Here is a 17,550-nt window from a genome sequence, read left to right as displayed (position 1 = left end):
GTTTAATCTGTTTTCTAAAACATTTATTTCAATTGATGTATAGTCAACACACAAAGTTATATGAGTTTCAGGTGTACAACTTAGTGATTGGAGAACTCTGTTACACTATGCTTACAAGGATAGCCACCATCTGTCATCATACAAAAATGGTATTACAATACGATTGACTGTATTTCCTATGCTGTACCTTTCAGCCCCATGACTCACTTATTCCATAACTAGAAACCTGTACCTCCCACTCTCTTTCATCCATTTTTCCCATTCCCCTCCCAGTCCTTCCCTCAGGCAACTTCCAGGTTTTTCTCTGTATTTATGGGTCTATTCCTGCTTTATTTGTTTGTTCATTTGTTTGGGTTTTCAGAGTCCACATATGAGTGAAATTATATTGTATTTGTCCTTATCCAACTTATTTCACTTAACCTAATACTCTCCAGGTCCATGCATGTTGTTGCAAGTGGCAAAATCTCATTCATTGTTATGGCTGAATAATATTGCATTGTATGTATCATACCACATCTTCATCCATCCATGGGTTGCTTCATATCTTACTTCTACCGTAGATAATGCTATGATAAACCTATGGGTGCATATATCTTTTTGAATTACTGGTTTAGTTTTTGGGGGCTGATAAATGCCCTGTAGTGGAATTACTAGATCATGTAGTATTTCTATTTTTAATTCTTTGAGGAGTCTCCATACTGTTTTATGTATTGGCTGCACTGATTTACATTTCTACCAACAGTGCATGAAGGTTCCCTTTTCTCCACATCCTTGCCAATATTTGCTTCTTGTCACTTTGCTATTCTGACATGTGTAAGCTAATACCTCATTGTTGTTTTGATTGGCATTTCCCTGATAATAAGTGACACTGAGCGTCTTTTCATATCTGTTGGCCATCTGTAGGTCTTATATGGAAAAATGTCTATTTAGATCCTCTGTTCATTTTTAAGTCAAATTGTTTTTTTGTTTTTTGTTTTTGTTTTTTTGGTGGGGAATTGTGTAAGTACTATATCTGATAAGGTGTTCATATTGAAAATATATATTTGCAAATAACTTCTCTCATTCAGTAGGTTGCCTTTTTTTTTATAGTTTCCTTTGCTGTGCAAAAGCTTTCTATTTTGGTATAGTCTCAATAGTTTATTTATGCCTTTTTGTTGTTGTTGTTGGTTTGTTTTTGCCTGAGGAGACATAGATAGATAAATGTTGCTAAGGCCATGTCAAAGAGATTACTGCCTGTGCTTTCTTCCAGGACTTTGTGTATTGTGTAGGAAAGTGGTCCAGTTTCATTCTTCTGTGTATAGCTGTCCATTTTTGCCCGTACCATTTATTGAAGAGATTGTCTTTTCTCCAATATATTCCCTAACATGTTCTCGCCCTCTTTGTCATTAATTGACCATATAACTGTGGATTTATTTCTGGACTCTGTTTTTCTTCCATTGATCTGTTTTTGTGCCAGTACCATACTGTTTTGATTACTACAGCTTTGTAGTATACTTTGCAGTCTTGGATTGTGACACCTCCAGCTTTGTCCGTTCTCAAGATTGCTTTGGCCGTTCAGGGTCTTTTGTAGTTCCATACAAATTTTAGGATCCCTTGTTCTAGTTCTGTGAAAAATGCTATTGGTACTTTGATAAGTATTACATTGGATCTGTAGATTTGAGTAGTAGGGACATTTTAGCAATGTTCTTCTGATACATGAGCATGATATATCTTTACATTTGTATGTGCCATCTTCTATTTCTTTCATTAATGTTTTATAGTTTTCAGTATACAGGTCTTTTACTTCCCTGGTTAATTTCTAGTTATATTCTTTTTGGTACAATTGTAAAAGGAATGATTTTCTTAATTCTCTTTCTGCTACTCTGTTATTAGCGTATAGAAATGCAACAGATTATTATAAATGACTTTTGTACCCTGTGACCTTGCTGAAATAATTTATTCTAATAATTTTTTGGTGAAATCTAGTGTTTTCTACATTTAATATTATCTCCTATATAAATAGTGAAAGTTTCACTTCCTTACCAATTTGGATGGCTCTTATTTTTGTTGTCTAATTGCTGTGGCTAGAACTTGGAGTAGTATGTTGAATAAAAATGGCAAGATTTGACACCCTTGTTGTTTTCCTGACAGATGAAAAGCTCTTAGTTTTTCACCATTGAGTATGATGTTAGGTGTGAGTTTGTCATGTATGACCTTTATTATGTTCAGAAATGTTTCCACTAAACCTACTTACTTTGTTGATAGTTTTTATTATGAATGAATGTTGAATTTTGTCAAACACTTTTTCTGCATCTATTGAGATTATTTAATTTTTATTCTTTGTTTTGTTAGTGTGATGTATCATGCTGATCTATGGATATTAAACTATCCTTGCACTGCCAGCATAAATCCAATTCATTGTGGTGAATGATACTTGTAATGCATTGGTAAATGTAATTTACTAACACTTTGTTGAGGATTTTTGGATCTATGGTCATCAGGCTTTAGTTTTTTGTTGTTTTGTTTTATAGTGTCTTTGGTTTTGGTGCCATAATTCTGGCTTTGCAGAATGAATTTGGAAGCTTTCTTCCCTATTCTATTTTTTTAGAACAGTTTGAGGAGAATAGGTATTAACATTTTACTTTAAATTTTTGGTGGAATTCACCTGTGAACCCATCTGGTCCTGGACTTCTGTTCGTTGGGAGTTTTTTGACTGTTAATGCAATCTCATTACTGTTCAGATTACCTACTTCCTCCTGGCTCAGTTTTGGAAAATTATGTTTCTAGGAATTTATCCATTTCTTCTAATGTTTTGTAGCTGTCTTATACAGTCATTTGTATTTCTGTGGTGTTGGTGGTTAATTCTCTTTCTTGATGAGACTTTCTAAAGGTTTGTCAATTCTGTTTATCTTTTCAAAAAACAACTCTTGATTTCATTGATTTTTTCTTTGGTTATTTAGTCTCTATTTCACTTATTTCTGGGTTCTGATCTTTATTTCCCTCTGTATACTAACTTTGTACTTTTATTCTTCTTTTTCTAGTTCCTGCGGGTATAAGATTATTTATTTAAGATTGCTTCTGTTTCTTGAGGTAGTCCTGGATTGTATAAATTTACTCTTACAATGGCTTTTGCTGTGTCCCAGTGATTTTGGACTGCTTTAATTTTTCTCCACTTTTAAATTTCATTATTAATATCTTTGTCAGCATGTTGACTGTTAGTGCCATGATGTTTAGCCTCCAAAGGTTTGTGTTTTTTCCATGTTTTTTTCTTGTAATTGATTTCTAGTTTCATACCACTGTAGTTGGCTAAGATGCAGGATATGATTCCTGTCTTTTTGAATTTATTGCGACTTGCTTTAGGGAATAATAGGTTATATAACCTGGAGAATAGTTTTTGGATGGAATGTTCTGTACACATTTATTAAATTAAGCTGGTGCAGTGTGTTATTCAAAGACACTGTTTCCTTCTTGACTTTCTGCCTGGATGATCTATCCATTGATATAAGTGGGCTGTTTAAATTCCTTATTATTCTATTGCTGTCCATTTCTACCTTTATATCTGTTAATATTTGCCTTATATATTTAGGTTCTCCAATGTTGGTTGCATAGATATTTGTAGTCTCTTGTAGAGACTTTTTCCTTCTCTTTATTTAAATTCTATGTGTGTCTTTAGGTCTGAAGTCAGTGTCTCTAGGCAACATATAGATAAGTACTATTATTTTTTTTTTTGTACATTCCATCACCTTATGTCTTTTGGACAATTTAGACCACTTACATTTATTTTTTTTAATGTTTGTTTATTTTGAACAGAGAGAGAGAGAAACTGTCAGCCTAGGGCCCAGTGCTGGACTCGAACTCACAAAATGTGAGATCATGACCTGATCCCAAGCCAAGAATTGGACACTTAACTTCATGAGCCACCCAGGTGCCCCTAGACCATTTACATTTAATTATTGATAGGTTTCTACATATTGCCATTTTGTTCACTGTTTTGGAAGTTCTATATTCCTTTCTTTCCTTGTAATTGATGAATTTCTCTAGTTTTATGCTTGACTATTTTTTGTGTATTATAGGTTTTTACCATGAGGTTAATATAGAACACATGAACTATATAGTGGCCCATATTAAGTTGATAGTCACTCCAGTTCAAACACATTCTAAAAAAAAACCTGTTTTGAGTCCCCCTTCCATATTGCATATTTTACATCTTTTTGTGAATCGCCTTAACTCATTTTTTTTAGATATAATTGAGTTTACTACTTTTGTTCTTTAGCCTTCATGCAGCCTTTACTATATGTTTTCTTTTACTCATAAAATGTTTTCTTCTAGTTATGCTCTGTTCTTTAAATGGGTTTTATCTTGTTTGCTAACTCTCATGAATTGTTAGTGATTGATTGGGCTGTGTTTTGAGAATTCTGAGATCATGTCTAAGACAAAGGGCTATTGTTTACTGGCCATGCCTACTAAATGTACCAGTGAAGGAAGAAATGGTAGCAAGTATGATAAACATCAGCCATCCTTGCATTATTGATTTTGGAAGAGACTTGGAGCATTGAGAAGTAGAGCTTTTCTTGAGGTTCTCCACTGTGTTTTCTTTGTTTTTCACCTCTCCTACTCCTGGCCTTCCCAGACCACAGCTCAGGAACTGTACTTCCCTTAGATTTTGACTTCTAATCACCCCAGATTTTTTTCAAAGGAAGATCTATTCTAAAATTCTACCCTTTGGTAACTTACTTCCTTGATAAATATGAGCACAGTCCAGTGAAAGGTAGCAACAGTATTGGAAGCTTGTTGGATAGGACTTGACAGTACCCCTAAAGAATATATAGATCCAAAACTGTGAGTCTTTTGCTGGATTTAGATGACAAGATAGGTCAGTCGTAAGTAGAGATGGCAGGTGCTACATCCAGTGGGCTAAAAATTAAAGAGAGATCATTTTGTGGGGAAACATTTAAAACTTTAGAAAACCACTCTAGGGAACCCAGTTGTTCATGTTTTGATAGAGATTAAGCACCGGGCTTAGGAGGTTGATCTTCAGTGTTTGATGGGCCTTCCTAGGCCAAAAGAGGCTCCTTTTGTGTAACTGTTACATGCTAGAATTTTGTGTATTCAATATAATTAACAGTGTCATTATTTGGTGGTGTATAATGGTTCAATAATTCTATATATTACTCAGGACTCCCCATGATAAGTGTCCACCTCAGTCCTCTTCATCTATTTCACTTAGCCTTCCATTCACCTCTCCTCTGGCACTCACTAGTTTGTTCTCTGTTTGCCTTATTTTGTGTCTTAAATTCTACTTATGAGTGATATCATATGGTATTTGTCTTTCATACTCTCTAGGTCAATCTATGTTGTAAATGGTAAGATTTCACTCTTTTTATATAGATGACTAATATTCTATTGTGTGCATGTATATATAAACTGCATCTATTGATGGGCACTGGGGTTGCTTGCATGCCTTGGCTATTATAAACAATGTTCAAATAAGCAGAGTAGTCCATGTATCTTTTTAAATTAGTGTCCTTGTTTCATTTGGGTTAATACCCAATAGTGGAATTACTGGATATTGTAATTTAAGTTTTTGAGAAACCCCCATACTGTTTTCCACAGTGGCTGTACCAGCTTGCATTCCAACCAATACTTGTTATTTCTGGTGCCTTTGAGTTTAGTGAAAGGGGTACCAGTTTTTACGTGAAAGAAATTTTGACCGAAATTGAGAGCCTGAATTTTAGGCCCTGTAAGTGGTTGGGGAAAATATTTCATACTATTTCTTTTGTTGCCTCTCAAATTAGAGGTGTAAATATCACTTTCATAGACTATATTACCTTCTCTATATCTCTAACTATAGCCATTTTCTTTTCTTCTTTCAGTCTTTCTCCAACCCCAATCAAGCCCAAAATGTTCTTAGACATTATGAGTGTCATATATATAGGTAAAACCCCCATATTTTCTTGTACTGAATCTTGATTTATAATTTCCTCCTTCTGAAGAGTTGAGTAGTATTAGAAAACATACTAATCTTTTGATACTTTTCTATTCCCCTTGTGAATTTCTTCATGTCTTTATTCCCTATCACATTAAAACTGATATACAGGCATTGAGAGCAAGCCAAGTATACAGGCATTGAGAGCAAGTGGCGGTAACTTCAGTAAGAAGAGGTTTGGAGAAAGTCCAAATGCATGATAGCAGGGGGAACCTTTAAAGGAGAAAGTGAAGAAGAGGAAGTAGAATCCAAGAAATATAATTTTAAAAGATCATTTTGGACTCAAATAGTCATTTAAGGAAACATGGATCACAACAGTAATAAAAGCTTAAAATTGGTTATGGGCCTACCATTTGCCAGACACTTAGCTCTGAGGGCATTCTCTCATTTAATACTTAAAATCTTTAAATAAAAATGAAACAAGCACTTTCTAGGATGATTGAGGTAGAGCTAGGTTAGGTAGCTCTTTCAAAATCACATAGCCAGTATCAGTCCAAGTAGGGTTTGAACTCTAGAGCCCAAGTTTTCCTTCACTATAAGGGAGGAAAATATGGAAAGGTGAGGGGAGAAGAGGAGGTCGCACCTGATATGTAAGAATATATTGGGAAAGGGGTCTAGGATCTTGAGGAGAGGCAACAAAACCGCCTGAGGAAAAAGACTGTTTATCTACAATTTACGTAGCAACAAAAGCTTCAACCAGCTCTTTCAAGACCCCCCCCCCCCACACCATGATAAGGGGAGGGTCTTGAGCTGGACGAGAGTTTACTTTCCCCAACATATAATGCCATGTAACACAACTCCTAGTGGTTGAATGTGAAGGGAAGTAAAAGAAAGTAATTACAAAGGCCTTCTGATTATGCTTACTCACCAAGCACAGTCTTCTAGCATCCAAATCTGTGGTCCTTGACTTTTGTCTATTCTTTTCGGAATTGTTGCACATTGCATGCTAGAGCCTAGGAGACATTTCATAAGGTGTTAGTCTTCATCATGTATCAATAGGTTGTCTTAGGTATGTCTCCCAGTCATGATGATAATGCTTAGGGAAATCAGTCAAAGGTAGTACTAGCTGGCTCTCCTACAGGGAAGGTGAAAAGGAGCGTTAGTCCTTTGACAAGTAACAATCCAAGGTTCATACTATGTAGTAGGACATGCTCATGCTAACAGATGATAAGATCAGCAATCAATGCGTCCTATATTTATGTGACACAAAGATGATCTTTTGACCCAGGAATATCTCCCAGTCCTGTGGGTGCCTAAAAATCTATTGGCACCACTGTTGCCTAAGGTTCTTTTGTTATGTGACAACAATCCAGAGAAGGCTCTGGGTCAGGAAATCTTGAAGTATCAGAGAAGGAAGAAGCATAGAAAAAAGAGATACAGAGTCCTAGATTAACAGACATGTGTGTTCCTAACTTTCCAAGGGCCAACACCTCTTGATATTCCCACTTCTCCTTGGGATTCCACGGTTAGCAAGAATGCCTTGTTGTGGGTTGAGGGGGAAAAAAATGTTCTGCCTTTAATAGTGAGAAAAAAAAATGGCTCTAAGCCATATTTAGGAAATTTGTTGACTGTAATTAAGCCTTCATGGGAGTCCCCAAGGTTTACTTACCTATAATTGAAAAAATGCAAATGAAGACAGTTAATCAGTGGACTGGCTGACTATGAAGTGCTACTACCTACCTAAATGAATTAAAAACAAAGACACAAATTTGTCCAGTTGAAAAAGTTATCTGAGAGCCAATTGGTAAATTTCTCAGCAGTGCTATGGAGATTTTTTTTTCTTAGATGGCAGTGCTTTTCTCCTAAGGCCTTTGCCAACTTAATCTTGAGCCATTACATACAGATTTCATAACAACTGGTCTTCAGCAGTTGTAGAGCACCAGCTGCCTCCCTGGCATCATTCAAGTAGCCCTGCAGAAAAAAATAACAGACCTCTTATCCTCTATGTCGTGATTGATCCACTACTTAGACTTGTAAAACATTTGCTCTTCAAGATACCACAGTGAAATGGGAATACCCCTGGGATTAAGCCAACTCTTCAGGAGTTATCCCACAGTACTGTAGATGTCATTTATGAAAGATCATTACGTGTTCTAATGTTACCAGGTTTGGTGCACTTTTTTCTTGGAGGATTATTGCAGCATACCAATGGTGATCATTTCACATCAGATACCATACTTGTTAATCTATTCAGCTAATTTTTATCATCCGATTTAAAATAATCTCCCTCATACTTTGAACTTCATTTAATACTTATGTCTTCTGTTTAATGATTTCATTAATCAAAGCACTCCTGTTATGGTATCAGCTATAGGAACAAGAATAAATAGACCATCATTTAGATAAAAATACTTGTCAGCAATCTGGTAGAAACAAAAAATGGTATTAAACAATTCCATTTAAATATAGAAGTAGATATATAGTACATGATGAATCTGTGTTATAAGCTGTGTCAAGTAGTTTTTAACAACTCCGTCAAAACGTGACCTCTAGGAGAAAGGAGGCAAAGAAGTTTCTTTTTCCATGCGCCTCAGCAGCTTTTGAGGGAGCAAAGTGTCACAGCTAACTAATAATGCCTGCCAGGGCCACCATAATGATGAGGGGCAAATTCCTGCCCTATGTTCACCACTGTCACTATATTATCCAGAAGGAATGTGGTTTTGCTAACTTAGTTCACTGTTGTTTGATGAAGAGTGAGTGGACTAGAACACTGAAATGAGGGTTTACCACAAAGGAGTTTTCTTATTTGCAAGTGTGTAAACATCCATAAAGCAGGGAAAGATTTGGTTAGGCTGAACCTTTTCACCCTGCCTTTGTTTGCTTGAGTTATTTATTACCCTGGACTTGCTAGACCTTTTAAAAAGTGTTACTGATATAGACCAGGGAAGAAGTAGGCAGGTATTTCAAATGTATCACAGTTTCTAAGGAGATCAAATATCTTTTCAAAGCCTCATGGATTTTTAAAACATGAAATGTTCTTCTTGGTGGATAATAGGCTCCAATACTCTGGGTTTCTAACCTCCCATTCATTAACAGCAAAGCAGACTTGTAGCAAAGGTGGGTTTTTGTTTTTTTGTTTTTTCTTCCTGCAAGCAATTTGTGACTCCTTTTGGGGCGATAACTGTTTATAAATAAATGACCAGCTCCAGTAGAATGATTCCAGTTTTCTCACAGTGTTTACTTTCAATTTATTGTCAGTTCTCTCATTACAACTTTCTTCCTGCAAAACACTATCCCCGGCCTGATCATGTATAGTATAGTCCCATTAAAATACTTCTTAGATATGAATACTATGTTATTTCCACTAAAATATCTTGCAAGAGGCTAAAATGGACTCTATCCATATTTGCAGAACCATTTTTGCATTCTCAAAATCATTAGCACTATCACATCTGACTTGAGAAGATGTAAATAGCCTAGGTCCAAATGGTCCTGGGTTCCCTGCCCCAGGCATTTCTGAGGTAATTAAGTAATGTTACTTCATTTTTATACATCAAAATTATCTTGAAATGAATTTGGTTTCTTTTATTCTGTTTAGTTCAGCCAGTAGTCCCATGTCATTTGCATTATTTTTAAGCCAAGGACAGATTGCTTGGTACTGGAGATTTCCATGAATTACCATTTATGGTTTATTTATTATTTTTTTTTTTTGGTAAAAATCAGGTTTTTTGAAAATAGATTTGTTTCCAGACTATATTTCTATCTCTGTATACAATCTTAAAATGGATTAATGCAGAACACATAGTGAAACCCTAATTTTCTTCTGTGATTATATATCTGGCCCTCATAAATTAACATCCTAAGACATTTCCTGTGTCATATATATTTAACCGTGTTTCCCTCCACCTCTTTTACATTACTTTGGACTTTTGACAATGCTGTATGTGTTTTTAAAGGTAGATATTAAGTCTATATTGCATTTATTTCATCGCTGGATGGCCCCAGGAAGCTCACCATTATTTTCAAGGGTGAAGGATTGCTAATTAACAGAAAATAGCCTTGGTTGTCAAGGGAATAGTTAAGATATTCCTTGATGATGTTAGGTTTGATCCTGAAAGTATAATGCTGAGAAAAATTTTGGATGTATTGCGCTTATTGGTCAGAGAAAATATCGATTCAGTATTTCATTCAGCATTTTATTCTCCGTTTATGAAAACACTAAATAACGAATATGAAGGGAAGAAGAAATCAGAAATTGAATAAATATCTATAGGATGCAGAGCACTGTTCATGAAATAACTGGGAAGACCAATATAAAGAAAACATGTGGTTTCTTAAAGTTTCATTCTCATAATTTCAACTGTATGTCCCTTTGATAACTTCACTGACATGTAACACAGATGCCTCAAATTCAGAATGTCCAGAGCTAATATTGTAGCACCTCCACTTTCCTCTTATTTCTATCATATGGGTTAAGAGCGTCAATATATACCCAGGTATATTAACTAGGAATTCCAAAGTTTCCTTTCTTATCACTCAACCATCTAGTCACCAATAGCCACATATTTAATCCATTAAAATGAGTTTAGGATATCACCCCCACAATGACAATTTTCCTACCCTATTTTGTCTCTTTCCCTTTAGCACCATACATCCTAGTAGACCACTTATCAGAGAGCATTAAACCTTGTGGTTTGTGTGTCTGTGTATGTATATCCAACACAAGCACAGTGGTCGGCACAAAATATATAGTAAGTAGCTAAAGAAATACTTAGATGAATAACTGTGCAGGTAGAAGGATGGAGGAATAGACTAAAAGAATAAATGAAAATTCAGCATTTCCAGAAATGTAGATGCACTTTCAATGGAGAGTTTGAGTCACACAGTTACATTTGTGTCAAAGTCTATGTGTTTTGAAACTGAACAACTCTTGCAAGGTATAACCCCCATATTCAGGAAATGGTGTAAAATTTACAACATGGGGTTTTAGAAATCTTCTTACAGATGATGCTGTAAATTTTAAGCGTCATTGAAAGTACTTTTCGTGAAAATATTCATCTTTTTTTTTTTTTTTAAGTTTATGTATTTTGAGAGTTGGTGAGTCGGGGAGGGGCAGAGAGGGAGGGAGACAGAGAATCCCAAGCAGGCTCCGCACTGTCAGCCCAGAGCCTGACGTGATTCAAACTCACAAAATTGTGAGATCATGACCTGAGCCAAAATAGAGTCGGACACTTAACCAAATGAGTCACCCAGGTGCCCCTGACAATCTTTATCTTTGACATAAGGAATTAGACAACACAAATATCAATCAATGGAAGAATCACAATTCAGGAACGTCTTCCCTCTTTCTCTATGTTCAAATCACAAAATGAGAATGGTGTAGGGAAAGAGAAATCTATTAGAATTTGAGTGGGGTTAAGAAGAAAAGACTAGTACAGAGGCAGAAAAAGAGCTAGAAAAACCCTATAGAAATGGCTATGAAACAGCTCCCCCACCCTTATTTGCTTTTCATGACTGTAATAGAAGATGTGAGGAAACATCTGTTATGTTTTTAAAATAGTACTTTGATATTTTTTAAAAAATGACAGAATTAGGAGAAGCCTGGTTCTGTGGTTAGGGACAGCAGACACGTATGAGATTAAATGGGGAGAATTAATTATTCTAGCATAGGTTGATAGAATGTGATAGATTGTGGCTTCATCTGCCATGCATGGCTCTGGGAAGTGACATCAAGCAATGGTTAGCCATGGACTCTGTAGTTAGGCTGTATGGGCTTATGTCTTGGCTTTACCACCTAGCTGCAATGTGATGTTTGGCAAGCTGTAAGGCCCCTCTGCAGCCCAACTAGGCATAATAGTATTACATTCAATCTCACAACCATCCCTGAAACAGGTAAGAAAGGAAACTGAGGGGGCTCAGACAGAGACTCACACATAGTCATATTTTTAAAATTAACTGAAAATCAGGCCACTTCTCCTAGACTAGATCTAGGGACTGAATGGAATGTCAAATATGAATAAAAAGACTCAAGCAGGAAAAGATACAAGTCTGGGTTTTACTCAGAGTTTAAGCAGTACATATTAAGGAATGTATTAGCTAACTTGAGGAACGGTGGAAATCCAGTCCACTTTAAGGCTGTTATAAAGCTAGGAACATCAGCCCTGGTAAAGGCTTAGAGCACGAAAGTTGCTGAGCTCCATCTAATAGTACAACCAGGCCTTAAAACTGTGTAGTGAATGTGCTTCGGAGAAACTAAGCAAGTATAAGAGAAACCTGCAGGAATCAGGTTTCAGTCACTGGTGCCATGAGGGTGAATCCAAGCAAGGAATATGCCCAAAAGCCAGGACTGAGAAAGGCTGAGCACTGGGCAGGAACACAACTGAGGCCAGGAGATCTAGTCACAAAGAATTCAGGCTTCAAGGTGACACTAAGAGTCAAAAGTGAAATGGTTGCTCTCACCAGACTCAGTCACGATTTGCATAGAATGGTTTCAAGTTTAAGGACAGGCTTCCACCCAAACAGAGTTAATAATTGAGATAGGTTCATTTTGAATGATAAGGTGGTCACTGAAAAACAAGACCCGGAAATTAAATAGTGGTTCAGGTGGTAAGTTTTGGAGGAAAACAGAGGTCCTGACCCCTACTTTTTGCCCATTACTTCAGCAGCAATTTTATTACCTCACTAAACGTTCTATCATTCCTACTTCAAGGACTTTTGGAACTTAAACCATGCAGTTTAATTAAAAGGACAAATGCAAGGTCAAACACCTCCTAAGTAGCCAATTAGTATTGCTTGTTAGGACTTCATTTGTCCATATTCATTTACATACCTTGTTTGAAATGCCATAGTTACAGTACAAATCACAAAACAGAATACAGTTATATTAACTAAGTTTTCCTAAGCCTTGTATTAAAAAATTCTTACCATGTAGCCTTAGTCTTTTAGTGTACTTTCTTTAGAAAGTGAATTTTTAACAAAACATGCCAGTTGGAAACCAGGTCTCAGTACTATTTTGGACAAGCATAAAGGAGAGCCATTTTTAAATAAAACAAATTCTGATTGTGCCAACAGTGATCTGTCATTAAAATGGGTACAGGGGAATGGCCAAAGTTATCCTTTGGGAATTCAAGTTTTAAGAAACAGTTTCTTATAATTTTAGGTTGGGAGTATTGTCTAGCAGTATAATTTGTTCAGGTTTAGCTGACCAGGTTCCTCACTCACTAGCTTACCCCTTGCCACAAATCAGTATCCACCCTACCAGATAGCTTGAATGAAATCATTGGCTTTATATTTCAGAGCTGTCTCACTCTCAATCAATGTATTAGGTCTATTTACAGGATTCCTGCATCAGGCTGGGAGAGCAAAGGGGTTCTGAAGAAGAGACAGGCTATCATATTTTTGCTGCAGAATTAGACACCATCTTTCTGAAAATGGAATCTGTGGTAAAAATTTCCAACTTACTTGTAATTCTTCTCTTTGGATCCACTCAATTATCCCAAGATTTGCTTTCAGAGAACCATTTAATAATGCAATAGATGCATCTTGTCTTATTCTACTTCTACTAATTCTATTGCTCAGAAGCAAATCAACAGAACTGTCCCTGATACCATTCTCCCCTCTCTTTACCCATGGTACACAACAGAATTAACTCACTTTATGAATGACTCTTACTCATTTTTGAAACCTGACAGACTTATAGGAAACTGCCAATTGGCCAAGGGGTATGTTATCTAGCTTCTAAAGAAACTGTGACTGATCTAATTGTCCCAACATTTGCTCTCTAGCTCTTTCTTCATTATTTACACTTCTACCTGGGGGTATAATGGAAAAGATGAAAAAGTCAAATTCAGCCATGTAACTGGCCCTGGTATTACCAAACTCGTGTATGAGCAAAGTCCTGAAATCACTGGATGAAATAAACCTTCAGATAGTCCTTGGGTTTCATTAATCTAGTGGTTCTCAATCTCTAGCATGCATCAGCATCCCCTGGATCACACATTTTTGATTCATGAAGTCTGAGAGTGGCCTAACAGGTTTCCAGGTGATACTGATACTGCTGGTTCATAGATTATACTCAGAGAATCACTGTACTAATCCGTGCTTGGCTTCTCTTCTATTAACATGAATAATCTAGAATTTGCTTTTCCTGAGCTAGCTTTCAAAATCTGTGCTCTATAAATTAAACATTATGGGGTAAGCAGTCATTTTGGTATATGTGCACGTTGTACGGTGTAATAGATGTGGTAAAGTAGTTACTTTATGCATTTGGTTGATTTAATTCACAAAGCAGTCAATTATCTATTTGCTGAATCATGGCTGTAAGCCACAACTCTGTTTCTTTATATTGTGGGGTCAATGTAATAATGACCTTTAATCTGTTTTTTTTTTTTAATAGTGAGACCTCAACTCTATGGTATTACAAGGAATTCATGCATAGAAAGAATCTTCCATTGTTTTCCCCAATGATCTGACTTTATGAGCTTCTTTGGTGACGGGAGTACTGAGAGCTCATTTGTCAAAAAAAAAAAAAAAATTTAAGTTTAGCATCACATTTATTTAGCTCTAATCAATATATGGGCCAGAGAACAGCCTGAGCAACAGCACCACAGAGGCCTTAGATGTAACTTCTAATGTGTCCAGTCACTGCATGGGATGTACTGTGGTCACAAAAAATGGCAAGAAGTTAAAGTGAGAGCAGGTCACATCACATAGGGGAACCACAGAGTGTTAGGTCCCTTAGCTTAAAAACTTTGCTAATCACCTTGCACCGAGAAGGTTGTATATATCTAACTCCCATTTGCTAATGCAGCTATAGCCCATCAATCTCAAGGAGGAGAATCATTCTTGCAATTCTTCATTTAACTGCAATGGATACATTTCCTTAGCCAACTGTTAATTCTTTCCTTTTACTAGGTCGCTTGTAAAATCCTGGCTGAAAGGGAGTCTGGGAAATGTAGTTTTGAACTTTTCCAGCATATATAGTCCAGGAAGTGAAGCAGGTTGAATGCTTTTGTATACAATATATACCACACTGCCAAACTGGTTAAAGACAGAAAAGAGGTGAAATAAAAACATACCTGGTCTTAGAGTCTAACGATGAGCTTCTAAACCTACTCTAAGTTGTGACTTGTAGTATTTTAAAAGTTATCCTACCCAACAGTGTGGCATTATGGTACAGTCTTTAAGGACTTCATCACTTAAGCAAGTATAAACTTGTGAACATTATAAGACCTCTACATGCACCAGCTCTCTCATCATAAAATGCAGTGACAATAACTGCTCCCTCTAGGGTGCTTGTGAGTTAAATGGGGAAATACAAAGTTCTTAAAATAGTTTGCCACAGAGTGAGCATCAATATTTCATTAGCATGTGGCTATAAGGGTCTTACTGAATGCTCTCTGACCTACAAGAACCTAACATAATTATTTTTGTAGGAGGAATGTTCAAGACCTGAAAATAGTTAAATAAATATTCAAGCCCAACAAATATCTCATGAAAGGCAGTGCAGCATGGCTATGTCTCTCTGCTTAGCTGCCTGCATCCCTACGAATCTTGAGCTCATGCTCTAGAAATGCTTTATAAAAAGATACTTCCACTGGAACAGCCATACAACTGAGATGTAACCCTGAATACCCTTTTATTCTGCAGTTCCTGCCAAATGCCTTTTAAACATTTGAGTAATTGTCACTGTTACCAATCAGCCTAATGTAATAACATGAGATGTTCCACTTTGGAAAACTTGTTACATTGGGATTCTTACATGCTAAAAAGAGCTTGGGCTTTCCAGGTATTGGAGTTTTAGAAAGCTGTGCCTTATAGAGTACCCTCTTTTTTTAATCTTTTTACCTTGGGATTACGTATAGAAGAGAATGACTTCTTTGTAGCTTGTTCGCTTTGTCACGTAATAATTTTCTCTTTTTGGTCAATATTGAATATTTGCACAAGCACGACACTGTTTGAACTGTGCAGCTACACCGCCATCTTGTGAATGATGTGCTGTGACTAACCCAGATGTATTTCTTTGTCCTCCCACTTTAGCTGGACAGTGCCACATCACTCATCCAGGCAGCTAAAAACCTGATGAATGCTGTTGTCCTCACAGTGAAAGCATCCTATGTGGCCTCAACCAAATACCAGAAGGTCTATGGGACAGCAGCTGTCAACTCACCGGTTGTGTCTTGGAAGATGAAGGCTCCAGAGAAGAAGCCCCTTGTGAAGAGAGAAAAGCCTGAAGAATTCCAGACACGAGTTCGACGAGGTTCCCAGAAGAAACACATTTCGCCTGTACAGGCTTTAAGTGAATTCAAAGCAATGGATTCATTCTAGGACGATAGGCTTTAATAAAGAAAGCATTTTTCCCCTTTCCTTTTCTTTTTAATCCCATTTTTGTATGCATACCTGCTGACTCGTATGCCTCTGGCATGGGGTAATTAAGGGAGCAGTGTCTGTTTGCATGTAAGATAAGATGTGATCAATACTACTGATTCATCAGTAGCCAGGGAGGGAACAGGGACTACCTGTCCCGAGGTGGCACAGAGCTGTCCTTTGCAACATTCTCATAAAATTGGGCAAAGAGTTCGCATCGCAATGTTTATGGGAGTGGGTGGGATGGGGATAATAAACTTAATTCTACAAAAGCAAACTCTAATGCATGCAAGAATCATTAGGTTGGCAGGTATCTTAATAAGTGAAAAATCTGGAAGTGTAATGGTAGAACATAAAGCTTGTATTGCTTCTGTTTCAGTGCAAAAATGTACTAGCCAATACGCTCAAGTGTGTGGCCCACAAATTGAACAATTTAACTTTCAAGTCACATCCATGATATTATGTGGATTTTTTACTAAGGAAAAACTAACTCATCCAGCCAAAATGTCTCTTTTAATCTGTATTCTATTCTTTCTCTCGTAGTACTGCCATTACTAGTGCTCATATTTTCAATTTTTCCCCCTTTGCTGAAAATAAACACTTATTTGAGACAATTCTAATCCTTCTGGGAGCACTGGAAGCACAATATGGTGATAATTCTTTTCCTTTAAAAAATGTGAACTATGGTATCGCTAGAAATAGGAGGCCCAGTGGTGGAATGTTAGAAGAATGGAAACTGACGACGTGTGAAGGTTTAGAGGCAAATACATAGGTGTAGCTTGGAGTGCTGGTATCTAATATGCCATTGTATCCACTAACTCAAAATAAACACATATAATCTGGACATCTGAAGAATGCTTCTTTTTTTAATGCATACTTAATAAAAGAAATGCATTTTGTTTTTTAGAAATTGGAGGTAAAAGGGTGATATCTCTGCGTCATCTCTACAGTCTAGAAATTGTTTTGGTTTTTATTTCATGTTTTCCTACTTGTTTTTTATTCACTTTCAAATAATCTAAAATGACAGTGTCATGTCTGAGACTTATCTGGGCCATATTCAGCCCTGGGATAAACTTAAGAAACATAATGTGTTCTCAAAAACTGGAAAAAGTCAAGGTTTGTAGGGAGGCTCATTAATTACAAAATATTTGAATTTTGAAAAGAAGGCCTCTGTCCCATTAGCAAGGAAAAGTTGGCTGCAGTCTTTCAGCTATGGCTTGAGAAGTGAGGAAAAAAAAAACCTAAATGTTCATCTGAGTGCCCAAAACTCCTCCATTTGA

General features: G+C 36.6%; 1 protein-coding gene across 4 annotated transcripts in view; it reads left to right on the top strand.

Annotated features, from left to right (window-relative positions):
• Positions 1-17,114, top strand: part of CTNNA2 (catenin alpha 2) — a 1,118,632-nt gene extending 1,101,518 nt beyond the window's left edge. For 2 of the 4 annotated variants that reach the window (XM_040458373.1, XM_040458375.1), the window contains 2 exons: positions 13,231-13,347; positions 15,944-17,114. In XM_040458373.1, the coding sequence (XP_040314307.1) occupies positions 13,231-13,347; positions 15,944-16,231 (405 nt within the window). In that variant the 3' untranslated portion in view covers positions 16,232-17,114. The remainder of the gene's footprint in view (positions 1-13,230; positions 13,348-15,943) is intronic. The other 2 variants (XM_040458374.1, XM_040458377.1) reach the window with 1 other exon arrangement.
• The last annotated feature ends 436 nt before the right edge of the window (positions 17,115-17,550 follow it).

Source organism: Herpailurus yagouaroundi, unplaced genomic scaffold, assembly GCF_014898765.1.
Source record: "Herpailurus yagouaroundi ecotype Mexico unplaced genomic scaffold, PumYag 221, whole genome shotgun sequence".
Lineage (NCBI taxonomy): Eukaryota > Metazoa > Chordata > Mammalia > Carnivora > Felidae > Herpailurus > Herpailurus yagouaroundi.
Note: the sequence above shows the minus strand (reverse complement) of the source record. Positions and strands in the feature narration are given on the sequence as shown.